Raw genomic sequence first — 27,402 nt, forward strand, 5'->3', positions numbered from 1 at the left:
CTTCATTTCCCATTTGACACTGATTCTGAAGCTGGATCTTCTCTTTAACAACCAAAAGAAAAAATAAATCTAATAAAAAAAATAAATCTAATAGAAAAAAAAATAATAAATAAATAAATGCTGCTATTTTTATTGTAAAAGCCAAGTTATCATTAGGGCAAATAATCTGGAAGCGCCGCTGCGTCCACACAGAATGGAGATGATTTATGTGTCCCCCTGCCAGTAATTACTTTCTGATTTAGTCAGCACTGAACTCTCTGTAAATTGCCGTCCTTAAAAAAAAAAAAATCATCACTATTTACTCAATGAATCAAAGCTATTAGCGCCAATAAACAGTAAACTGGCCGTAAAGAGGCTCCCGGAGCGCAGCACGATTTATGGCTTTCCACGGCGCGGCATCCAGCTGGTCGCCACAAGATACTTCTTCATTACGGCACAGTCGCGCGGATGCTACAGCCTCATAGACCTCGGCCAGAGACATGGAACCGAAAAGGTGGCGGTGACCGATGAGCCTCTGCGGACAAGTCGCCATTAGTCTGACGCTGTGTGATGGAAGACGTGACTCGGTAAGATTATGTCTGACCTCCGGATGAGAGTCTTATAAGAAGGGGCAGAGGAAAATGCAGCTAAGTCTGCGCTCCCAGGACCTCCAATGTGAGATGTTTATATACAGTGAGTCACAAGTGAAAGGTGTGTAGACTTTTGCAAGCCATTCTTACTGCTTCAGCGCATTTATTCTTAAAAAAAAAAAGCAAATTTGAAAATCAGTCAGGCTACATAAGGTGTATCACTGTGTGGATGAGGAAAAAAAGCAGGACTCACTGGCTTTCCTTCACTGTGGGGATGGGGCAAAAGCAGGACTCACAGGCTTTCCTTCACTCTGGGGATGGGGCAAAAGCAGGACTCACAGGCTTTCCTTCACTCTGGGGGATGGGGCAAAAGCAGGACTCACAGGCTTTCCTTCACTGTGGGGGATGGGGCAAAAGCAGGGCTCACAGGCTTTCCTTCACTGTGTGGGTGGGGCAAAAGCAGGACTCACAGGCTTTCCTTCACTCTGGGGGATGGGGCAAAAGCAGGACTCACAGGCTTTCCTTCACTCTGGGGGATGGGGCAAAATCAGGACACAAAGGCTTTCCTTCACTGTGGGGGATGGGGCAAAAGCAGGGCTCACAGGCTTTCCTTCACTGTGTGGGTGGGGCAAAAGCAGGACTCACAGGCTTTCCGTCACTGTGGGGGACGGGGCAAAAGCAGGACTCACAGGCTTTCCTTCACTGTGGGGGATGGGGCAAAAGCAGGACTCACAGGCTTTCCTTCACTCTGGGGGATGGGGCAAAATCAGGACACAGGCTTTCCTTCACTCTGGGGGATGGGGCAAAATCAGGACACAAAGGCATTCCTTCACTGTGGGGGATGGGGCAAAAGCAGGACTCACAGGCTTTCCGTCACTGTGGGGGATGGGGCAAAAGCAGGACTCACAGGCTTTCCTTCACTGTGGGGGATGGGGCAAAAGCAGGACTCACAGGCTTTCCTTCACTGTGTGGGTGGGGCAAAAGCAGGACAGGCTTTCCGTCACTGTGGGGGATGGGGCAAAAGCAGGACTCACAGGCTTTCCATCACTGTGTGGGTGGGGCAAAAGCAGGACTCACAGGCTTTCCTTCACTGTGGGGGATGGGGCAAAAGCAGGACTCACAGGCTTTCCTTCACTGTGGGGGATGGGGCAAAAGCAGGACTCACAGGCTTTCCTTCACTGTGGGGGATGGGGCAAAAGCAGGACTCACAGGCTTTAACTCACTGGGGAAAAAGGGCAAGAACAGGTCTCTCAGGCTTTCCTTCACTGCGTGGGTGGGGCAAAAGCAAGACTCACAGGCATTCTGTCGCTGTGTAGGCGGGGCAAAACCAGAACTCACTAACTTTCCTTCCTTGAGGGGGCGTGGCAAGAGCAGGACTCACAGACTTTCCTTCACGGTGTGTGAGGAGCAAAAACGGGATTCCCAGGCTTTCTATGCTGGATGGGAGGGGAAAAAGCAGGACTCACAAGCTTTCCTTCTCTGTGTGTTTGTGGCATGAACAATACTCACAGGCTTTCAATGTGGGGGGCAGGAAAAAAACAGGACTCGCAGGCTTTCGATGTGGGAGGGCATGAAAAAAACAGGACTCACAGGCTTTTTATAGGAATTTGGACAATTAAAAACAGGGATATCTCAAAGCAAAAGAAGGAAGGAAACAGAGAACCGTAAAGAAATCGATGGAAGCAAAAGGAAAACATGCAGATGCTGTACTCCAACCCGGGACCCCAGACCCGAAGCCCCACAGTGCTGATCCCTGAGTCATTGCACAATCTTACCTCCAGCCTCTGACACAACTGCTGGGGGTCCGTCTGGCTTCTCTCGTGCTCCGGCGTGGCGTCTGCGCTGTCGCTCTTACGGTTTTTCACGTGATAATAATGGAGTTTATCATAACTCTTCTTCAATTTACTAAGCTGAGGAAAGAAACAGACGTCTGATCACTCCTGTTATCCATGACTCCCACATCCATGTTATAGGGGACTAGCGAGGGAGTCCAATAAGCAGAGTTCTGAGAGTGTGCAACGTGCTCACAGTCAGGACTCCGCTCTGCTTCACACTCGCCACGTGACCTGCACATTTGCAAACTTATGATCATGTGCCGACCGCCTGCTCTTCCTATTCTCAAAATGGTCTCAATTGAGACAATATATGACATCATTGGGAGGAATTTGGCCTCGTAATGGTCGTACCTTACGTCGCTTTGTCGGTCAATAAATGTCTGGAGTGTAATGCTGCATGTTGCCAGCAGAGGGCATAATGGGGAATCATTAATGTGCAGATTGGATCGCTAGAGGTCAGCAAATCCCTACTGGTGGGGATCAGGTGATCACTACCAGCGCGTCCTGCACCTTGTTAAAGAGGTTTTCCACTATAATAAAAGGGGACCCCAGAACTTTTTAAACATATAAACGCCCAAATAGAGCAGGCAATTAACCCTTTCCTAAATCCAGCACTGCCTCTCTGCCAATGCTCCGCTCTCTGTGTTTTGGTTGCAGTCACGAATACAGCTCACTTCACCACTGCAGCCAATCAGCATATCAGGGCTGAGCTCAGTGATTGTCTGCAGCGGTGATGCAAGCCGTAGTTGTGACTTTATTAATGATCAGTGGCAGAGAGCCAGCGCTGTATCCGGGGAGGGGGGAGAAGCTGTATAAAAGAGGGACCGCTATCATAAAAAAAAAAAAGAATATTAGGAAAGACAGAGCAGTAAATTGGGGGGAGATTTTGCCACCTTTCGGTCCAGCGAATCTAGTTATCGCTCGCCCCATCTAGTGACTATGGAGAAATCGCAAGTTCAATAAAAGGAAATAAGTTTTTATAAAGTTTCTCAACTTTTAGGAAGTTTTTCTATTAAGTAGTAATGGAGTAATATCATTTCACAAAGTTTTTACAAACTTTATGAACTTAAAACGCAATCTCTTCAATACAGGAAAAAAGATTTTACAAAGTTTTTCAACTTCGGTAAAGTTGGAAAACTTTGTAGAAACTTTTTCCTTTATTGAACTTGAGTTGTTTTTATCATTGTCTTGTGCCCACGTCTGTCCTGTCCGCAGGACACCTTCTCCTAATGTGGGAACTACTGACGTTTTCTGACCGGTGATTTTGAAATCTAGTGCGCTGCCTATAAAATCCATGAGGCAAAAAGAGTGACACAGGCGTTTTCTGGAGGGTCCGGACCCCAGTGCTAGACGCACATAGGTTTTATGGATAATGTGATTTTCTTTTTTTCTTACAACGAAAGTTGATTTTGCTTTAGTTCAGCGCCATCTAGTGACCGATAATGGAAACTTATTGTAATTTTATGATTTTCACAATTGGGACGAACCTACAGAGACTGGGAAAGTTACAGCTAAACTATCTACATAGGAGAAAAAGGAAGCACTAAAGTGAATGTGACATAAGGGGCCCAGGGCATCAACCTACATGAAGAAGAAAAAAACTTTCATTGAGGCAAAAATTAAAGTTCACAAATAGGTTTAATCTATCCTATAAAGAAATATTTGATATACGAATTACCGTATATTATTTAAATAATAATTCCATTATAATTCAATTATTTGGAGTCACAGTGTACATACATTACTGATCCTGAGTTACATCCTGTATTATACCTCAGAGCTGCACTCACTATTCTGCTGGTGCAGTTGTAAGGAGGTTGCTGTCCCTGCTCCTTACCTGGAACCACTTAGTCAGACAGCTGGGTTGTCGGGGGGAAGACTTTCTGCTCTGGACACTAGGGACCATGTGACGGCTGGGGCAGGGAGGAAGAGACGGAGGTGTGGTCAGCTGCACAGAGAGAGGGCAGGCTGCAGCATCGCGCTCCCCATGACAGAGTGCTCCCCGTGAGGGCACTAAGGCTGGAGTGAGAGTGGGGACTTGGAAGCCTCCATAATCTGAGAAGACTCTTCCCCTGATAGTGCAGCCCTGGTGACCACAGCTCTGGTGACCGCAGTGACAAGCAAAGATCCCTGAGTGTGATAAGTAACTGCCCAGTGTGTGCATGGCCGGCGTCAGCACCCGGCACAGCGGGCAAATGCCGGGGCCCTGGGGAGAGAGGGGGGCCCACTCAGCTGTCATAGATACAGCTGGGAGAGCAGGAGATAACATGCTCTCTCCGCCTACAAAGTCACTGCTGGCTGCATTCTCTTAACCCCTATGTGCCAGCTCTGACACAAGCATCTTATCACTCAGTGAGTGCAGCCAGGCAGGCACACATAGGGGTTAAGAGAAGGCAGCCAGTGTGACATTGTTTGTGGGGGGAGAGAGCAGGTTCTCTGCTCTGATCTCCGCCCCTGGCTGGCTGCTGTGCTGCTGAAGTTATGAGGCAGATTCAGGAGGAGCTCCTAGTCCTACCAGTGCATGAGTGAGTGGCGCTGCTATATACTATGTGGGCTGCGCTGCTACATACTACGTGGGCTGCGCTGCTATATACTACGTGGGCTGCGCTGCTATATACTACGTGGGCTGCGCTGCTATATACTACGTGGGCTGCTATATACTACGTGGGCTGTGCTATATACTACATGGGCTGCTATATGCTACGTGGGCTGCTATATACTACATGGGCTGCTATATACTACGTGGGCAGTGTTATAAACTACATGGCTGTGTTTATATGCGATCATGAATCGGGGTATGTGTTAAAGGGGAGGCCCACTGAGACTCTTTCGCCCGGGGCCCTCAAAAACCTGGAGCCGGCCCTGTGTGTGACATTACTACAGAGAAGCTGCCAGGCTTACAGAGACTCCTGTGGCAGTGACTGACCAGACTGTGCTACTTCCCGGTTTCAGTTTCACTTTGAGAAGAACAGGCTGCAGAGACTTAACCCCAGAGTTTCCAGGAAACAGATAAGAGACTTATATTCCCTGGTCTCCGCAGTATCAGTACAGAGACTGTGATTCTTAGTGAGAGAATTAACAGTGCGGAGCCCCTGATTCCCGGCTATGCTGTAAAAGATAAAGACTGCATCTTGTGAGTACATGAAAGCGGACTCTGCTGGTGACTGTACCCACGCTGGAATTAGGACCCTCCAGTCAGGACCTCCCTGGACTGATAAGTCACAAGAACGCTCGTTAACCCTTTTGTTCTCGCTTAACTGTTTATTGTTTGATTTACCTCATTTAACCCCCTGTTTACTCCCTGCGAGGAGAATCTTACTCCTGTTAATAAATTCCCCTCAACAGTTGGTCTGTCTGTTCCGTGGTGACATACTCAACCCTGCACTCTATTACACTTGGCGTAGTCGGCAGGATGTCACATGGTAGCACGGAAGGGGCAGACCAAGCAGTTGGGGGAGGCCCCAGGTCTAGCATTTCCTTGGGAGCCATGTTAGTTAACTTGCCAAAATTCTCGGGGAGTGAGGTCATATTGTGGAGTTGGACGGAACGCATCCGAGGGATGATGCGGATGCATCCTATGACACCGGCTCTGCAGGCGGAAATAGCGGTGATGGCCCTAGAGGGGGATGCACGGGACTCTTATGCTCAGACCCCCCCAGGCGAGAGATACCCTGGACAAAGTATTACGTGTACTTGAGGAGACGCATGGGGACCCCACTGACGTAGGGGAGCTGCGCATGCGACTGTTCCGCCGGGAACAAAGAGAGGGGTAGACCGTGACGCAATATATGAATGCACTGCAGGAGCTTCATACTGCCATTATACGGAAGGACGGCGTAGGTGTGGGGTCAATTGACGTTGTGCTGCGGGACCAACTGGTGACATTCTTGCGAGATGTGTTGGTGAAACAGGCCCTTCGAGAGTGCATGCGCGGAAAGCTAGATATGACTTTCTCTGAGGTTGGAAGTGAGGCACGCACGCGCGAGCAAGAGCAAGGGGTGGTAGTGCCAGTGGGACAGGTATGGAGCGGGGAGGTAACAGCCCCTCAATGGGTAGAAGACTTGAAGAAGGAGGTTAAGCGAGTCCATGAGGAACTAGCTGAATATAAGAAGACCCCTGCTGCAGAGTACAGCCCTCTGGTGCGAGAACGAGAGACCAGCGCCCACAGTGAGACTAGTGCTGCTCGGCGAAGAAGACTGCCTAGATGCTACAACTGCGGAGCACCCAGTCAAAATGAAGAGGAGGCGATGTGGACCCGAGATTCCCAGCTGAAGATAAGAAGAATCTGGGAGGAGATCGAGAGTCTGGGGAAAGCCCTTACTGCCGTTTTGGAGACCAGCGACATACCCCGAGGTAACATGCGGAAGCCGCCAGAAAGAAATCGAGGAGAGGTGCGCAGCATGTAGAATGCTTCGGTGGTGGCCCCAGAGTGTAACTCCGTATCCTGGGGTGAAGAGCAACCGCAGATGAGAGATGTCCCCCGCCGAGGTCGACGATCCAGACTGAAGCGCCCTCCAGACAGACGTAGACGTGAGTGCTGGTCATGCAGAAAGGTGGGACACATGTCCAGAAATTGCCCTACACGAGAAGAGCGGTGGCAGAGATCCGCTCACCTCTCTGAGGGACCTGCTAACTGGAGGGAACGTCGCCCCTGGAGAGAATGGTATGGCTGGAAGAGAAGAGTTCCACCTAAGGCAAGGCAGTACCACAATGTCGGACGCCAAGGGGAGGTGGAGAAGGTGTCAAGCATCTCCGGTGGAATGACTGCGCTGTCCCAAGGCGTGAAGGCGAGCCTGGTGGATCTCCAGCCTGGGTCTGAAGGTTCTGCTTGTGAAACTCAGCCCGGAAGAAAGGAAGGGACGTTCACTCGAGAAGACCACCGAAGTGCTTTACTACCTTGCCCAGCACGAGTTCCTGAAGAAGGAGAGAAAGTGCCAAGTGTTCCTGCGACACTCGTTTTCAAGGTCCTAGCCGATGAGAAGGAGGAACCACTGATGTCCCCTGAGGTGAAGAATGTGCTGGCTCACCAGTTCCTGATCGGACAGGGGAAATGGAACAGCTGTGTGAGACAGGGCGTGTGGCTGAGAAGCCCTGGGAAGTGATGCCCGCAGAGCCCGGCGCAGATGACAAAGACTCCGGCCTGCATGGTCTCAATTCATCTGACTCAAGTTTTGATGGGAATGCTCCTGACAAAGAGAGGGGGAGCTATGGAGAAGAATTGCTTGTACTGAGCCCCCAGACTGAGGAACCCGAGCAAGAAGCCCCTACGCAAACACCTGCTACTGGCAAGGCTAAGAAGAAGAAGAAAAAGAAGAAGAGGTCAGCAGTTGTTGATGAAGCAGAGAAAGCATATCTCAACCTGACTGATGAGCAGCTCCTAAACCATTTAGTCTGGGAGTATGTACAAGAAGAAAGGCAGAAGGAGATGTGAGAATCGCAGGTATCTGACTCCCCTCAAAAGAACAAAGAGAAGCACGAAGAGTCCTCGCCCGTGGAATGGCGAGCTTTAAGAGAGGGGGAATGTAAGGAGGTTGCTGTCCCTGCTCCTTACCTGGAACCACTTAGTCAGACAGCTGGGTTGTCGGGAGGAAGACTTTCTGCTCTGGACACTAGGGACCATGTGACGCCGGGGGCAGGGAGGAAGAGACGGAGGTGTGGTCAGAAAAGTGCGGGAGAGCAGAGCGCACCAGAGAGAGGGGACAGCTGCACAGAGAGAGGGCAGGCTGCAGCATCGCGCTCCCCATGACAGAGTGCTCCCCGTGAGGGCACTAAGGCTGGAGTGAGAGTGGGGACTTGGAAGCCTCCATAATATGAGAAGACTCTTCCCCTGACTCTAGTGCAACCCTGGTGACCGCAGCCCTGGTGACCGCAGTGACAAGCCAAGATCCCTGAGTGTGATAAGTAACTGCCCAGTGTGTGTGTGACATTACTACAGAGAAGCTGCCAGGCTTACTCCTGTGGCAGTGACTGACCAGACTGTGCTACTTCCCGGTTTCAGTTTCACTTTGAGAAGAACAGGCTGCAAAGACTTAACCCCAGAGTTTCCAGGAAACAGAGAAGAGACTTATATTCCCTGGTCTCAGCAGTATCAGTACAGAGACTGTGATTCTTAGTGAGAGACTTAACAGTGCGGAGCCCCTGATTCCTGGCTGTGCTGTAAAAGCTAAAGACTGCATCTTGTGAGTACATGAAAGCGGACTCTGCTGGTGACTGTACCCATGCTGGAATTAGGACCCTCAAGTCAGGACCTCCCTGGACTGATAAGTCACAAGAACGCTCGTTAACCCTTTTGTTCTCGCTTAACTGTTTATTGTTTGATTTACCTCATTTAACCCCCTGTTTACTCCCTGCGAGGAGAATCTTACTCCTGTTAATAAATTCCCCTCAACAGTTGGTCTGTCTGTTCCGTGGTGTGTACTTACATTACATTACTGATCCTGAGTTACATCGTGTATTATACTCCAGAGCTGCACTCACTATTCTGTTGGTGGAGTCACTGTGTACATACATTACATTACTGATCCTGTACTGATCCTGAGTTACATCCTGTATTATACCCCAGAGCTGCGCTCACTATTCTGTTGGTGGAGTCACTGTGTACATACATTACATTACTGATCCTGAGTTACATCCTGTATTATACCTCAAAGCTGCACTCACTATTCTGCTGGTGCAGTCACTGTGTACATACATTACTGATCCTGAGTTACATCCTGTATTATACCCCAGAGCTGCACTCACTATTCTGTTGGTGCAGTCACTGTGTACATACATTACTGATCCTGAGTTACATCCTGTATTATACTCCAGAGCTGTACTCACTATTCTGCTGGTGCAGTCACTGTGTACATACATTACATTACTGATCCTGAGTTACATCCTGTATTATACCCCAGAGCTGCACTCACTATTCTGCTGGTGCAGTCACTGTGTACATACATTACATTACTGATCCTGAGTTACATCCTGTATTATACTCCAGAGCTGCACTCACTATTTTGCTGGTGCAGTCACTGTGTACATACATTACATTACTGATCCCGAGTTACATCCTGTATTATACTCCAGAGCTGCACTCACTATTCTGTTGGTGGAGTCACTGTGTACATACATTGCATTACTGATCCTGAGTTACATCCTGTATTATACCCCAGAGCTGCGCTCACTATTCTGCTGGTGCAGTCACTGTGTACATACATTACATTACTGATCCTGTACTGATCCTGAGTTACATCCTGTATTATACCCCAGAGCTGCGCTCACTATTCTGTTGGTGGAGTCACTGTGTACATACATTACTGATCCTGAGTTACATCCTGTATTATACCCCAGAGCTGCACTCACTATTCTGCTGGTGCAGTCACTGTGTACATACATTACTGATCCTGAGTTACATCCTGTATTATACCCCAGAGCTGCACTCACTATTCTGTTGGTGCAGTCACTGTGTACATACATTACTGATCCTGAGTTACATCCTGTATTATACTCCAGAGCTGCACTCACTATTCTGCTGGTGCAGTCACTGTGTACATACATTACATTACTGATCCTGAGTTACATCCTGTATTATACCCCAGAGCTGCACTCACTATTCTGCTGGTGCAGTCACTGTGTACATACATTACATTACTGATCCTGAGTTACATCCTGTATTATACTCCAGAGCTGCACTCACTATTCTGCTGGTGCAGTCACTGTGTACATACATTACTGATCCTGAGTTACATCCTGTATTATACTCCAGAGCTGCACTCACTATTCTGCTGGTGCAGTCACTGTGTACATACATGACATTACTGATCCTGAGTTACATCCTGTATTATTCCCCAGAGCTGCACTCACTATTCTGCTGGTGCAGTCACTGTGTACATACATGACTGTTATGAACTGGTGATTCAGAAACACAATGGACCTGGTGTTTAAGAGCACACAAAGTGACCTGATAGTTACTAATAACATAGGACGAGCTCTGAGACGTGGGAACTCTGCTGACCGCAATCCCTAATCCTATCACACCACACTAGAGGTAGCCGTGGAGCGCTCCTGACCAGACCTTGGCGCCTCGGGCACAGCCTGAGAAACTAGCTAGCCCTGAGGATAGAAAAATAAGCCTACCTTGCCTCAGAGAAATTCCCCAAAGGAAAAGGCAGCCCCCCACATATAATGACTGTGAGTAAAGATGAAAATTACAAACACAGAGATGAAATAGGTTTTAGCAAAGTGAGGCCCGACTTACTGAATAGACCGAGGATAGTAAAGATAGCTTTGCGGTCAGCACAAAAACCTACAAACAACCACGCAGAGGGCGCAAAAAGACCCTCCGTACCGACTAACGGCACGGAGGTGCTCCCTCTGCGTCCCAGAGCTTCCAGCAAGCAAGAAAAACCAATATAGCAAGCTGGACAGAAAAAATAGCAAACAAAAGTAACACAAGCAGAACTTAGCTTATGCAGGGCAGACAGGCCACAAGACGATCCAGGAAAGAGCAAGACCAATACTGGAACATTGACTGGAGGCCAGGAACAAAGAACTAGGTGGAGTTAAATAGAGCAGCACCTAACGACTTAACCTCGTTACCTGAGGAAGGAAACTCAGAAGCCGCAGCCCCACTCACATCCACCAGAGGAGGCTCATAGACAGAACCAGCTGAAGTACCACTCATGACCACAGGAGGGAGCTCGACCACAGAATTCACAACAGTACCCCCCCCTTGAGGAGGGGTCACCGAACCCTCACCAGAGCCCCCAGGCCGACCAGGATGAGCCAAATGAAAGGCACGAACCAGATCGGCAGCATGAACATCAGAGGCAAAGACCCAGGAATTATCTTCCTGACCATAACCCTTCCACTTAACCAGGTACTGGAGTTTCCGTCTCGAAATACGAGAATCCAAAATCTTCTCCACTATATACTCCAACTCCCCCTCAACCAAAACCGGGGCAGGAGGATCAACGGATGGAACCACAGGTGCCACGTATCTCCGCAACAATGACCTATGGAATACATTATGGATGGAAAAAGAAGCTGGAAGGGTCCGAACCTCAGAAATCCTATACGGACCAATGAAACGAGGCTTAAACTTAGGAGAGGAAACTTTCATAGGAATATAACGAGACGACAACCAAACCAAATCCCCAACACGAAGTTGGGGACCCACACAGCGCCTACGGTTAGCGAAACATTGAGCCTTCTCCTGGGACAATGTCAAATTGTCCACTACATGAGTCCAAATCTGCTGCAACCTATCCACCACAGTATCCACACCAGGACAGTCCGAAGACTCAACCTGTCCTGAAGAGAAACGAGGATGGAAACCAGAATTGCAGAAAAACGGCGAAACCAAAGTAGCCGAGCTGGCCCGATTATTAAGGGCGAACTCAGCCAAAGGCAAAAAGGACACCCAATCATCCTGATCAGCAGAAACAAAACATCTCAGATATGTTTCCAAGGTCTGATTGGTTCGTTCAGTTTGGCCATTTGTCTGAGGATGGAAAGCCGAGGAAAAAGACAAATCAATGCCCATCCTAGCACAAAAGGCTCGCCAAAACCTCGAAACAAACTGGGAACCTCTGTCCGAGACGATGTTCTCTGGAATGCCATGTAAACGAACCACATGCTGGAAAAACAATGGCACCAAATCAGAGGAGGAAGGCAATTTAGACAAGGGTACCAAATAGACCATCTTAGAGAAGCGATCACAAACCACCCAAATGACCGACATCTTTTGAGAGACGGGGAGATCCGAAATAAAATCCATAGAGATATGTGTCCAGGGCCTCTTCGGTACCGGCAAGGGCAAAAGCAACCCACTGGCACGAGAACAGCAGGGCTTAGCCCGAGCACAAGTCCCACAGGACTGCACAAAAGAACGCACATTCCGCGACAAAGACGGCCACCAAAAGGATCTAGCCACCAAATCTCTGGTACCAAAGATTCCAGGATGACCAGCCAACACCGAACAAGGAACCTCAGAGATAACTCTACTCGTCCATTTATCAGGGACAAACAGTTTCTCCGCTGGGCAACGGTCAGGTCTATTAGCCTGAAATTTTTGCAGCACCCGCCGCAAATCAGGGGAGATGGCAGACAAAATTACTCCCTCTTTGAGAATACCCGCCGGCTTAGGCAAACCCAGAGAGTCGGGCACAAAACTCCTAGACAGGGCATCCGCCTTCACATTCTTAGAGCCCGGAAGGTACGAAACCACAAAGTCAAAACAGGAGAAAAACAGCGACCAACGAGCCTGTCTAGGATTCAACCGTTTGGCAGACTCGAGATAAGTCAAGTTCTTGTGATCAGTCAAGACCACCACGCGATGCTTAGCTCCTTCAAGCCAATGACGCCACTCCTCGAATGCCCACTTCATGGCCAACAACTCTCGATTGCCAACATCATGATTACGCTCAGCAGGCGAAAACTTCCTGGAAAAGAAGGCACATGGTTTCTTCACCGAGCCATCAGAACTTCTTTGCGACAAAACAGCCCCTGCTCCAATCTCAGAAGCATCAACCTCGACCTGGAACAGGAGCGAAACATCTGGCTGGCACAACACAGGGGCAGAAGAAAAACGACGCTTCAACTCCTGAAAAGCTTCTCCAGCAGCAGAAGACCAATTGACCACATCAGCACCCTTCTTGGTCAAATCAGTCAACGGTTTAGCAATACTCGAAAAATTATTGATGAAGCGACGATAAAAATTAGCAAAGCCCAGGAACTTTTGCAGACTCTTCAGAGATGTCGGCTGAGTCCAATCATAAATGGCCTGAACTTTAACAGGGTCCATCTCGACAGTAGAAGGGGAAAAAATGAAACCCAAAAATGAAACCTTCTGAACACCAAAGAGACACTTTGATCCCTTCACAAACAAAGAATTAGCACGCAGGACCTGGAACACCATTCTAACCTGCTTCACGTGAAACTCCCAATCATCCAAGAAGACCAAAATATCATCCAAGTATACAATCAGGAATTTATCCAGGTACTCTCGGAAGATGTCATGCATAAAGGACTGAAATACTGATGGAGCATTGGAAAGCCCGAATGGCATAACCAGGTACTCAAAATGGCCCTCGGGCGTATTAAATGCTGTTTTCCATTCATCGCCCTGTTTAATACGCACAAGATTATACGCACCACGAAGATCTATCTTGGTGAACCAACTAGCCCCCTTAATCCGAGCAAACAAATCAGACAGCAGCGGCAAGGGGTACTGAAATTTGACTGTGATTTTATTTAGAAGGCGGTAATCAATACAAGGTCTCAAAGAACCATCCTTCTTGGCCACAAAAAAGAACCCTGCTCCCAATGGCGACGACGACGGGCGAATATGACCCTTCTCCAAGGATTCCTTTACGTAACTCCGCATAGCGGCGTGCTCAGGCACAGACAAATTAAACAGTCGACCCTTAGGAAACTTACTACCAGGAATCAAATCGATAGCACAATCGCAATCCCTATGCGGAGGTAGGGCACTGGACTTGAGCTCATCAAATACATCCCGGTAATCTGACAAGAACTCTGGGACCTCAGAAGGGGTGGATGATGAAATAGACAGAACTGGTACATCACCATGTACCCCCTGACAACCCCAGCTGGACACAGACATTGATTTCCAATCCAATACTGGGTTATGGACCTGTAGCCATGGCAACCCCAACACGACCACATCATGCAGATTATGCAACACCAAAAAGCGAATATCCTCCTGATGCGCAGGAGCCATGCACATGGTCAGTTGGGTCCAGTACTGAGGCTTATTCTTGGCCAAAGGCGTAGCATCAATTCCTCTCAATGGAATAGGATACTGCAAGGGCTCCAAGAAAAACCCACAGCGCCTAGCAAAGTCCAAGTCCATCAAATTCAGGGCAGCGCCTGAATCCACAAATGCCATGACAGAATAGGATGACAAAGAGCAGATCAAAGTAACGGACAAAAGAAATTTCGACTGTACAGTACCAATGGTGGCAGACCTAGCGAACCGCTTAGTGCGCTTAGGACAATCGGAGATAGCATGAGTGGAATCGCCACAATAAAAACACAGCCCATTCCGACGTCTGTGTTCTTGCCGTTCAGCTCTGGTCAAAGTCCTATCACATTGCATAGGCTCAGGTTTATGCTCAGATAATACCGCCAAATGGTGCACATTTTTACGCTCACGTAAGCGTCGATCGATTTGAATGGCCAAAGACATAGACTCATTCAGACCAGCAGGCATAGGAAATCCCACCATGACATCCTTAAGGGCTTCAGAGAGACCCTTTCTGAAAATTGCTGCCAGCGCACATTCATTCCATTGAGTGAGCACAGACCACTTCCTAAACTTCTGACAATATATCTCTACCTCATCCTGACCCTGACACAGAGCCAGCAAATTTTTCTCTGCCTGATCCACTGAATTAGGTTCATCATACAGCAATCCGAGCGCCAGAAAAAACGCATCAATATCGCATAATGCAGGATCTCCTGGCGCAAGGGAAAATGCCCAGTCTTGAGGGTCGCCACGTAATAAAGAAATAATGATCTTAACTTGTTGAACTGGGTCACCAGAGGAGTGGGGTTTCAAAGCCAGAAACAGTTTACAATTATTTTTGAAATTCAGAAACTTAGCTCTATCTCCAGAAAATAAGTCAGGAATAGGAATTCTAGGTTCTAACATAGATTTCTGAACCACAATGTCTTGAATATTTTGTACTCTTGCAGCGAGATGATCCACACAAGAAAACAGACCTTTAATGTCCATCACTACACCTGTGTCCTGAACCACCCAAATGTCTAGGGGAAAAGAAAGACAAAACACAGTGCAGAGAAAAAAAATGGTCTCAGAACTTCTCTTTTCCCTCTATTGAGAAGCATTAGTACTTTGGGCCTCTAGTACTGTTATGAACTGGTGATTCAGAAACACAATGGACCTGGTGTTTAAGAGCACACAAAGTGACCTGATAGTTACTAATAACATAGGACGAGCTCTGAGACGTGGGAACTCTGCTGACAGCAATCCCTAATCCTATCACACCACACTAGAGGTAGCCGTGGAGCGCTCCTGACCAGACCTAGGCGCCTCGGGCACAGCCTGAGAAACTAGCTAGCCCTGAGGATAGAAAAATAAGCCTACCTTGCCTCAGAGAAATTCCCCAAAGGAAAAGGCAGCCCCCCACATATAATGACTGAGTAAAGATGAATATACAAACACAGAGATGAAATAGGTTTTAGCAAAGTGAGGCCCGACTTACTGAATAGACCGAGGATAGTAAAGATAGCTTTGCAGTCAGCACAAAAACCTACAAACAACCACGCAGAGGGCGCAAAAAGACCCTCCGTACCGACTAACGGCACGGAGGTGCTCCCTCTGCGTCCCAGAGCTTCCAGCAAGCAAGAAAAACCAATATAGCAAGCTGGACAGAAAAAATAGCAAACAAAAGTAACACAAGCAGAACTTAGCTTATGCAGGGCAGACAGGCCACAAGACGATCCAGGAGAGAGCAAGACCAATACTGGAACATTGACTGGAGGTCAGGAACAAAGAACTAGGTGGAGTTAAATAGAGCAGCACCTAACGACTTAACCTCGTTACCTGAGGAAGGAAACTCAGAAGCCGCAGCCCCACTCACATTCACCAGAGGAGGCTCATAGACAGAACCAGCCGAAGTACCACTCATGACCACAGGGAGGGAGCTCGACCACAGAATTCACAACACATGACATTACTGATCCTGAGTTACATCCTGTATTATACCCCAGAGCTGCGCTCACTATTCTGTTGGTGGAGTCCTCCGCCTTTATCATTTATCCCTCATCAGTACTGTGACCTGCAGTTGATAAGGACGTCTGTGTTTTCTGTGCTTTGTTTCCTCCCCTACCTGATTTTTCAGATTTTCCAGCTGGGTCTCGTAGTTTTGGATGACTTCATGCCGACTCTTCTCTGCTTCTTCCAACTTTTTCGAGAGGACCCCGATCTAAGGTAAAAAAGTAGAAGGATGTAAGTTATTGCCTTTTATCATTGACCAATATTTAAGGAGGTTCCTGGGTCATATGTGATAAGGCATTCAGATGGATGGAAACCTCTGTCCTGGGGATCACATAAATGATCAGCTTCACTGGGCACCGGTGCTCAGGAAGGATATAATGGAACTAGAGAGAGTACAAAGGAGGGCAACAAAATTAATAAAGGGGATGGGAGAACTAGAATACCTAGATAGATTAGCGAAATTGGGATTATTTAGTCTAGAAAAAAGACGACTGAGGGGCGATCTAATAACCATGTATAAGTATATAAGGGGACAATACAAATATCTCGCTGAGGATCTGTTTATACCAAGGAAGGTGACGGGCACAAGGGGGCATACTTTGCGTCTGGAGGATAGAAGGTTTTTCCACCAACATAGAAGAGGATTCTTTACTGTTAGGGCAGTGAGAATCTGGAATTGCTTGCCTGAGGAGGTGGTGATGGCGAACTCAGTCGAGGGGTTCAAGAGAGGCCTGGATGTCTTCCTGGAGCAGAACAATATTGTATCATACAATTATTAGGTTCTGTAGAAGGACGTAGATCTGGGGATTTATTATGATGGATTATATAGGCTGAACTGGATGGACAAATGTCTTTTTTCGGCCTTACTAACTATGTTACTATGTTACTTCTATGTTCTACGGGATACAGTATGTGACCGGAGCGGTGTGTGGAGGGGGCTGGCTGGCAGGCAACTCATCTCAATACCCAAACCAGATCCATTTTCTGGTATGTCTGATGCATGAATGAAGAAAGTGGTGGGCTTGGCGGCTATTGAAAACAGGCAGTGAGTCAGCCCCCTTCACGTGACGACATAGGAATCGTTGTTGTGTGTCCTGCACTGGACCAGAGGTGAAGCTGCATCTAACGAGATTCGTGGGATCTTGGCCAGTGGGCAAGTCTTTAGCCTGTGGTCACCGGACCAGAGCCCTGCGTACCTCCCTCTACCTGCCGGCGTCCCCAGCGCCTCTTCTGACCAGTAGCCCCAAAGCAATGTCATCACCAGGTGTATTCAATCATGTGTAGGGAGTCTCTCATGCTATGCTCCATGGGAAAAAAAGTATGCAAATTACTTCTCCTCCAGAAGGAACAATATTGTCTCTCTAGTGCCACCTATAGGTAAATACCCTTTATGTTTTGGGAAGAGGCAGAATTCAGGTTAACTCCTGATCACCTTAACGTTTTCTTATGAAATTCTTACTTTGCTGACCTCACCAGCCCACAATAATAATAAACTGGGTGCACATATCAATCCAATATGTCCAGCGACAGTGTCTCATTCCCATCAATGTATTCTGTTTTAGTGGACAATTCCTGTTCATCAGCATTCTGCCAGTACTATAGGTGCAAGAACCTCTCTCTCAAATTCAAGCATGCAATGCTCCTCCTGCCAATGTCCAATAGTTTTCCAGCCCTAATTACCCTCCTTAGTATGTTTGTATGAAGGCTAGCAAACCGGAGATCAGAGACAAACACCCATCCCACTTCCTGTAGAGTGACAAACAGTCCCCGCTTTCAGTAGAGACCAAAACTGGTCCCTGCTTCCTATAGAAAGCAAAGCCCCCTAGTTCCTGAAGAAAGCAAAGACCCGCCCACTTCCCGTAGGAAACCAAAGACCCACCCCTGCTTCCTTTAGAAAGTCAAATAACCCACCCCCTGTAGAAAGGCAAAGAAAGACCCATCCCCGCTTTCTGTAGCAAAGACAAAGACCAGCCGCAGACCCCTTAAGAAAGGCAAAGACCAACCTGGCTTCCTGCAGATAAAGAACGACCCCCACTTCCTGTAGAAAGTAAAAAATCCGTCCCACTTTCTGTAGAAAGTCAAAGACCGCCACCCGCTTCCAGTAGAAGGTAGAAAATCCAGCCCCCACTTCCTATATAAAGACAAAGATCAACCTTCACATCCTCCTGAGAAAGACCCACCTCCATGCTTTCAGTAGAAAGAAAAAAAAATCCTGCCCCCACTTCCACTTGAAAGGCAAATACTCACCTCCACTGTAAAATGTCAAAGAAAGACCTGTCCCCAGTTTCGGGAGAAAAAGTCAAATACTCGCCCCTGCTTGCTGTAGAAAGACAAACACCAGCCGCTGATCCCTGTAGAAAGTCAAACACCCGCCCTCACGTCCTGTAAAATGTCAAAGATCCATGTAGAAAGTCAAAGAAAGACCATCTCCCGCTTCCTGTAAAAAGTACAAAAACCTTCTTCCATTTCATCTAGAAAGTCGAAAACCCCAGCTTCCTGTAGATAAAGACCCACCCCCGTTTCCTGTAGAAAGACCAGCCCACGCTTCCTGTAGCTAAAGACCAGCCCCCGTTTCCTGTAGAAAGAAAGACAAGCCCCCGCTTCCTGTAGAAAGACAAAGACCAGCCACCGCTTCCTGTAGATAAAGACCAGCCCCATCTTCCACTAGAAAGACTAAGACCAGCCCCCGCTTCCTGTAGAAAGACAAAGACCAGCCCCCGCTTCCTATAGAAAGACAAAGACCAGCCACCGCTTCCTGTAAAGACCAGCCTCTGCTTCCTGTAGAAAGACAAAGACCAGCCCCCACTTCCTGTCGAAAGACAAATACCAGCCCCCGCTTCCTGGAGAAAAACAAAGACTAGCCCCAGTTTCCTGTAGATAAAGACCAGCCCCCGCTTCCTGTAAAGACCAGCCTCTGCTTCCTGTAAAAAGACAAAGACCAGCCCCAGCTTCCTGTATATAAAGACCAGCCCCAGCTTCCTGTAGATAAAGACCAGCCCCAGCTTCCTGTAAAGACCAGCCTCCGCTTCCTGTATATAAAGACCAGCCCCAGCTTCCTGTAGATAAAGACCAGCCTCCGCTTCCTGGAGAAAGATAAAGGCCAGCCCATGCTTCCTGCAGATAAACACCGGCCCCTGCTTCCTGAAGAAAGACAAAGACCAGCCCCTGCTTCCTGTAGAAAGACAACGACCAGCCCCAGCTTCCTGTAGAAAGACAAAGACCAGCCCATGCTTCCTGTAGATAAACACCAGCCCCCACTTCCTGGAGAAAAACAAATACCAGCCCCACCTTCCTGTACATAAAGACCAGCCCCCTGCTTCCTGTAGATAAAGAGCAGCCCCAGCTTCCTATAGATAAAGACCAGCCCCCGCTTCCTGTATATAAAGACCAGCCCCAGCTTCCTGTAGAAAGACAAAGACCAGCCCCTGCTTCCTGTAGAAAGACAAAGACCAGCCCCTGCTTCCTGTAGAAAGACAAAGACCAGCCCCTGCTTCCTGTAGAAAGACAAAGACCAGCCCCTGCTTCCTGTAGATAAACACTAGCCCCCGCTTCCTGGAGAAAAACAAAGACCAGCCCATGCTTCCTGAAGATTAAGACCAGCCCCAGCTTCCTGGAGAAAAACAAAGACCAGCCCCAGCTTCCTGTAGATAAAGACCAGCCCCTGCTTCCTGTAGATAAAGACAAAGACCAGCCCCTGCTTCCTGTAGATAAAGACAAAGACCAGCCCTTGCTTCCTGTAAAGACCAGCCCCTGCTTCCTGTAGATAAAGACCAGCCCTTGCTTCCTGTAGATAAAGACCAGCCCCTGCTTCCTGTAGATAAAGACCAGCCTCCGCTTCCTGTAGATAAAGACCAGCCCCTGCTTCCTGTAGATAAAGACCAGCCTCCGCTTCCTGTGGATATAGACTAGCCTCCGCTTCCTGCAAATAAAGACCAGACCCCGCTTCCTGCAGATAAAGACCTGACCCCGCTTCCTGCAGATAAAGACCAGCCCCACTTCCTGTAGATAAAGACCAGCCCCAGCTTCTTGTAGAAAGACAAAGACCAGCCCCCGCTTCCTGTAAAGACCAGCCTCCGCTTCCTGTAGATAAAGACCAGCCTCCGCTTCCTGTAGATAAAGACCAGCCTCCGCTTCCTGTAGATAAAGACCAGCCTCCGCTTCCTGTAGATAAAGACCAGCCTCCGCTTCCTGTAGATAAAGACCAGCCTCCGCTTCCTGTAGATAAAGACCAGCCTCCGCTTCCTGTAGATAAAGACCAGCCCCCGCTTCCTGTAGATAAAGACCAGCCCCCGCTTCCTGTAGATAAAGACCAGCCTCCGCTTCCTGTAGATAAAGACCAGCCTCCGCTTCCTGTAGATAAAGACCAGCCTCCGCTTCCTGTAGATAAAGACCAGCCCCCGCTTCCTGTAGATAAAGACCAGCCTCCGCTTCCTGTAGATAAAGACCAGCCTCCGCTTCCTGTAGATAAAGACCAGCCTCCGCTTCCTGTAGATAAAGACCAGCCTCCGCTTCCTGTAGATAAAGACCAGCCTCCGCTTCCTGTAGATAAAGACCAGCCTCCGCTTCCTGTAGATAAAGACCAGCCCCCGCTTCCTGTAGATAAAGACCAGCCTCCGCTTCCTGTAGATAAAGACCAGCCCCCACGTCCTGTAGATGTACACTTGACTACCAGCGGTGGACAATAAGTGACACAGAAGGGAGACACCTTGTAGTTGATCAATTACCGTGATTATGATTTTATTATTCATTAATAATTCATACAAAACGTGATTTACAGATTTGTACATTAATCACATTATCGAAAGATATCAAGTTGTCTAGAAGTATGTGCACTGGGACAGACATACAGGCACCTACGTGTAGGTGTCATTTCAGGTAGTTTTCTCCTTCTGGAGAGGAGCTAATTTGCATACGATAATATTACAATGAGCGACCCAATACTCCATTACCTCACAGTCCTTCTGATCCAAGGAACATCGGGTTGTGGTCAGCTCCAGCTCCTGAGCCTGCAGCCTCTGCTCCAGCACCAGGACCTGCTTCTCCCACTCCCCCTTCTTACAATTCACCATGATGTCGATCTGGTGCATCAGCTCCTCCAGCTCGTTCTCACAGGAGGATTCACTGCGATACAAAGGAAACTGTTCAAATTCTATGCAAAAAAGGGTTTCATCTCAATCCTAGCTGAGGTCAGAAAGAAATCCTGATCCACCATGCTTTACACTGCAGCGCTGAATATTCATTCACCTCTAGAAAGTATTTGACCCATTCACACGTTTCTGTTTCCCAGCTTCAGAGTGAGAAGGTTTCCATTCACTGACAACAAGCAGCCATATTGAAAAAAACTGAGGGATTCAGATACATAGGGCCCATTTCATTTAATTTGTGCTTTTTTTCTCTAGTTGATTTGCGCCTGTTTTTCATTGGCGCCTTTTGAAAGTCCATTTTACGTGTTCCTTTGTTATGTTTTTTTTTTTGTTCAAGATTGTGGGCGGTGGTGGGTGTCATTTGGCTGATTCATATAATAGCAGTTTTGCAAAGAAAAAAAGTCACAAAATTTTGGCGCAAATATATTCCGGTCATTTTATGAACATGGGAACATTTTTGGTCTAGTTCTCAGACATTGTGGAGCGATATGTGACATTTTGTACTAAAAAGTCGCAGAAAAAAAAAAAGGTTAAAAGGCAAAAATACAAGAATTTGTCATAAAAAAAGATCTTGTTTCATGTATTCAGACATTGCCACAGTTGCGGGTACATGGAGCCCAAGAAATTGGGCTTTAATAAAAAAAAAACGCAAATGATGAAACGGGCCATAATACGTTATTATAAAATAACTATAAGCCGGGAGCACTTATGAGGGGGCAGTGCTGCCTCCAGGAGAACGCCCAATTTATAGAAGAGCCAAAAGGGTCCATTGCTCGCAGGGGCTTCATGGGATCCGAAAATTGAGAGCGTGATACTTATTTTACGTGTCAAAAATCCAAATGGATATTTTCCGATGCAGCTGACTGGTTGTGTAAAGCCGCACACAGGCATGGGGTGCGGATTGTGCTCCGTGCCAAATCTGACAGGTGTGAGCGGAGACTTAAAGGGGTTTTCTGCTCTTTAGTCAGCAGGTGCCACTGATGGGAGACGTAAACTCATCTGCCGGCGCCTGTGCTCACAGATGAAAAAAAAAAAAAAATAGTAATAATTGCATACATATTCAAATAAAAATAAAAACACCTAACACCAAATCCCCGATGCCCTCGTCTCCTGGAAATAATGTAGAATAAACCACATTAACTCACCTGTCCACCATAGTCCACACAATCCCGAGTGGCCCACAGCAATCTCAGGTGTAGAACAGTCACATCGGGATATGTGACCGCTCTACCCAGCCGCCAGCGGTACACTGCCAGGAGGTAATCGCTCCCGCAGTGTATCACTGAGATGCTGTGAAAGTTCACCAGCTCCGATTCTGTCACTTACGGCACCGCTGCATGAGAACTTTCTCACGGCAGCTCAGTGATACACTGCAGGAGCGATTACCTCCTGTGTCAGTGTACATCCAGCTGTTTTCGAGAGAAGTCATATCAGTGACTGCTCTCAAAGTGATCAGTATCGTCGCGGAACATTATGGATTATCTTCTCTGCGGATAGGTGATGAATATTGTGGTTTATTATTTTATTTTTGTTGCAGGAGACGTTGGCTTCGGTGGATTAGGCGTTTGGAGAGTATGGTTTAATTAAGATTCATTAAAGGCGTCTGTGTCATTATTTCAAATAAAGGACTTTATTCTGGTGTCTGTGTTTTTATACACTATCACTATGGGGTTACTAATGGATAGATGACTTATTCACGCCTCTCCATTACTAACCTGTGGGATTGATGTCAGCTGACAATACAAAGGTGAACATCAACCCCACAAATATGAACCCCACTTGCCACCACTACAGGGCAAGTGGGAAGAGCGAGGCTAAGCTCTGGGACGCCCCCGGAAGAAGCAGGCGGCGAAACGCGCGTCGGGGTGAGGGGACGCCTGGAGAAGCTCTACAGCAGGTATATTCTTATAGAATAGCTGTTTTGAGTACAATATTCTCTTGTATATTGGGGGCTGTTTTGGCCTATTGTACTTGGTACCTATTATGGCCTGGGGTATTTTGAAACTCTGATTTTGGTATTGGGATCCAGATCCCAACAGGGTCCCTGGTATATAGACTTGTTGCAGATCTCCATTTATCTTCTCATAGGATAGACTTTAGCTGGTATACCTTAGCACCGCTGATATAGGATCTCTGTTATCCATCACTATGTATTAAGTATAGGTGGTTGCTATATATTTATGCTCAGTATTTGTGTCCATATGATTTTTGGCGTCCCCTATTACGGTTATCTTGGAATATATCAACTGTTTTTATCTATTTATTGTTAATAAAAATGTTTTACTTTATATGAATTTTGTTGGATCTCTTCTTAGTCCATGAATATATCTATGGGACTAGTGTTGTTATAGTGGTTGAAGCGCCCTAAGTGATTTTTGGACATTTGGTGATCTAACATGCACCCCTACCCTAACACGGGTGATGATTGTGATGTGTGATGTCAGCAGGACCCGGCACTCACCCCATTGTCGGGTACTTCTGGAAGGCCGCCCGCTGCTGGGTCACGTCCATTGCTAGAAGGAAACACAATGAACACATCAAGGTCACATCCCCAAAACAGCAACTGGCCATTAGCTTGTCTGGCAGTTAGGGGCAAGTCGGGAGCCCCCCATACCCATCAGATGGTGGCTCAGTCCCGCAGATTCCTCCCACAAACATCTAATTTGTAGATCTGCTCTTGTATTTGGGTGATCAATCGATCGTCATACACACGGCTGCGAATTACAGCACAAGCGCAGCTACGGAACAAAGTACATTGCTTCTGATGTTCTGCAGAAGCTGAGGTTCTCTTTATAGAACGGAAGCTAACAGTCCACCATCTATTTACAGTCATCCTTTCCATAAAGGTCTGCAGCAGCGTGCAGTGCGTCCTTACGCCCCCAGCTTGTCACGCTCCCTTACGCCCCCAGCTTAACCCGCACCCTTACACCCCCAGCTTGCCCCACGACCTTACGCCCCTAGCTTGCCACGCACCCTTACGCCCCCGGCTTAACCCGCACCCTTACACCCCCAGCTTGCCCCACGACCTTACGCACCCAGCTTGCCACGCTCCCTTACGCCCCCGGCTTAACCCGCACCCTTATGCCCCCAGCTTGACCTGCACCCTTACGCCCCCAGCTTGCCCCACGACCTTATGCCCCTAGCTTGCCCCGCACCCTTACGCCCCCAGCTTGCCACGCTCCCTTACGCCCCAGCTTAACCCGCACCCTTACGCCCCCAGCTTGCCACGCACCCTTACGCCCCCAGCTTGCCACGCACCCTTACGCCCCTAGCTTGCCCCACGACCTTACGCCCCTAGCTTGCCACGTACCCTTACGCCTCCAGCTTGCCCCACGACCTTACGCCCCTAGCTTGCCCCACGACCTTACGCCCCTAGCTTGCCACGTACCCTTACGCCCCCAGCTTGCCCCACGACCTTACGCCCCCAGCTTGCCCCACGACCTTACGCCCCTAGCTTGCCACGCACCCTTACGCCCCCAGCTTGCCCCACGACCTTAAGCCCCCAGCTTAACCAGTACCCTTACGCCCCTGGCTTGCCCTGCACCCTTATGCCCCCAGCTTGCCCAGCGACAACTAGCCTCCCCAAGCATGACCTGCGACCTTCCGCCCAATAATTTGACCATGTGACCCAGGGAAGTCTAACCCTCAGACATCGGGTCTAGGAGTAGGGTGTCCAAAATTCCTGGGCCACAACGCAACTCAGGGGAAGCCAACTACGGGGCTCAGTGATTCGGTAGAGTGGGACCCGGGGAGTAACTACAAGACTCTTTGTCTCATGGAGGGGGGAGGTTATTTGAGAACCAAAACCAAACTATGGGACGGGACCCCAAACTTGGGGAAAGAATCTCAACAAAGAGACTCAGATGTGGGGGGACTCAAGGTGGGAACGGTGCCCCCGCACCCTCAAGTCTGGGAATCTTGTGAGAGGAACACCCTAGTGGAACCCACTAACATTACAAGCTGTCATATTGAGTCCAAGAGACTTAAAGGGATTGTACACCTTTGGGGACAATAGTTTTCTTTTTTTCTCTTAAATTCATGTATTTGAGGCTATAGGGATTCATGACACATTCTGCACCGATTGCCTCCGGCTGCAGAATGAGTTATCAGAGAACCTGTCAGCGAGCTTTTGTTCATCTGATGCTCCGACAGGAATCTCTCTTATTCTTACCTGTTGTCAGACTACAAACAATGGAAAAGACAAAAATTGTACAAAACTTTGTAATGAAACCCAACTGTAAATATATGATTGTTAGCCCCAAATTCATGGATTTAAGGAAACTATAATAATAATAATTGTCCCCAAAGGACGACATCCCCTTTAAGAAATCACAACTTGCCCCAAAAAACAAAGCGTCACCTGCCTCCTGCCCCTGCAGCAAGGGCATCATGTGCAGAGAGTAGCATCGTGGTGACCGGGTCAGTGATAGAAACGTACTGCAAGAACTACAATTCCCAGAATGCCCTGCAGACCCCGTACCTTCGTATCAGGCGCTCTTCCCCGGGGAATGACCGACCCCGCTCTGCCCCGCACTCACACTACAGCGTATCCGCGCCAGAGCTGCCGCCGGGGTTAACCACGCCCACCAGTAAGCATAACCACGCCCCCTTAGCGTAAACTGTACCTCTATGATGTCGCCCACCAAACTCCCCATCCTATCAACGCGCCTGTATGGCAGTTAACCACGCCCCGTCCCTAAACTGGCTGTTATAAACTCCATGTGGACGACGCCATCTGTTGCCTTAGCGACGACGGACAGCGACGAGAGTCAAAATACATCGCTTTGCGAAACAACATGCATTTCTATGTGTTCTATTTTTATTATTTTTTTATTATTACTACTATTATACACATCTATACTTATATATGCAAATCTGCAGCTACTTATTCTGTGAAGGGGAAGTAGCGTCACTCTGCTCTCACTATGAGGGGTCCGTCAACGCAAGCGCAAACTCCAGCTGCCCCGCCAGGGTCTGTGCGCTGCAATACATGCTGCCAGCCAATCAGAGGCCCGTAACCTATGCTGGCGTGCACGTGACTGACGGTGCGTGGCAGTGACGTCATGCGCTCCCATCACCTGCACGCTGAAGTCATATGAGGATGATGCGCTGCGGGGGAGTGCGGGGAAGGTGAGTAGAATCTTTTTTTTTTCTCTATGCATTAAAGGGGTTGTCCACTACAAAGGCTACATTCACATTAGCGTTGTGCGCTGCTGCGTCGGCGACGCAACGCACAACGCACCCAAAAACGCACCAAAACGCACGCAAAAACGCTGCGTTTTGCGACGCATGCGTCGTTTTTTGCCGAAATTTGGACGCAAGAAAAATGCAACTTGTTGCGTTTTCTTGGTCCGACGCTTGCGGCAAAAAAGACGCATGCGTCGCACAACGCAACAAACAAAAACGCATGCGTCCCCCATGTTAAATATAGGGGCGCATGACGCATGCGTCGCCCGACGCAAACTAGCATAACGCTAGTGTGAACGTAGCCTAAGAGAACCCCTTCTGAACAAAATATTTGGCCCCCATATACTCGTCTCCCGTGTTGGCGGCGTTCCCGCAGTGTCGGTGCTCGTTCTCACTGGGGCTCTTGTGGGGTTGTGATGACACGTGACATCGGCTACCAATCAGTGCCGGCGTCACTGTCACCGCCGTAGGACAAACTGAACATGAAGAGGCAGTCCGGGCTGCAGCTGATCTCTGTCTTCATCTTCCTGCTTAATTTGACAGGAGGCTGGGACAGGAGCTGAGTATAAGCTTTATTATGTTATGGGGGCCAAGCGAGGGGCGTGTGAGAAGAAGTAGTCCAAGTAGTAGACATTAGGGTTGAGCAAAACGGGTCGTTCATTTTCAAAAGTCGCCGACTTTTAGCAAAGTCGGGTTTCATGAAACCCGATCCGACCCCTGTGCGGGGTCGGCCATGCGGTACACGACTTTCGCGCCAAAGTCGCGTTTCAATGACGCGAAAAGCGCCATTTCTCAGCCAATGAAGGTAAACGCAGAGTGTGGGCAGCGTGATGACATAGGTCCTGGTCCCCACCATCTTAGAGAAGGGCATTGCAGTGATTGGCTTGCTGTCAGCGGCGTCACAGGGGCTATAAATGGGC

General features: G+C 48.4%; 1 protein-coding gene across 1 annotated transcript in view; it reads right to left on the reverse strand.

Annotated features, from left to right (window-relative positions):
* DEUP1 (deuterosome assembly protein 1) overlaps positions 1-25,851 on the reverse strand; it is a 65,329-nt gene extending 39,478 nt beyond the window's left edge. Inside the window, exons 1-5 of the mRNA XM_069759230.1 lie at positions 25,776-25,851; positions 23,757-23,808; positions 21,101-21,272; positions 16,264-16,359; positions 2,345-2,479 (exon numbers count right to left, since the gene is read on the reverse strand). Of these exons, the coding sequence (XP_069615331.1) occupies positions 2,345-2,479; positions 16,264-16,359; positions 21,101-21,272; positions 23,757-23,806 (453 nt within the window). The 5' untranslated portion in view covers positions 23,807-23,808; positions 25,776-25,851. The remainder of the gene's footprint in view (positions 1-2,344; positions 2,480-16,263; positions 16,360-21,100; positions 21,273-23,756; positions 23,809-25,775) is intronic.
* Between the last annotated feature and the right edge of the window lie 1,551 nt (positions 25,852-27,402).

Source organism: Ranitomeya imitator, chromosome 3 (assembly GCF_032444005.1).
Source record: "Ranitomeya imitator isolate aRanImi1 chromosome 3, aRanImi1.pri, whole genome shotgun sequence".
NCBI classification, from domain to species: Eukaryota; Metazoa; Chordata; class Amphibia; order Anura; family Dendrobatidae; genus Ranitomeya; species Ranitomeya imitator.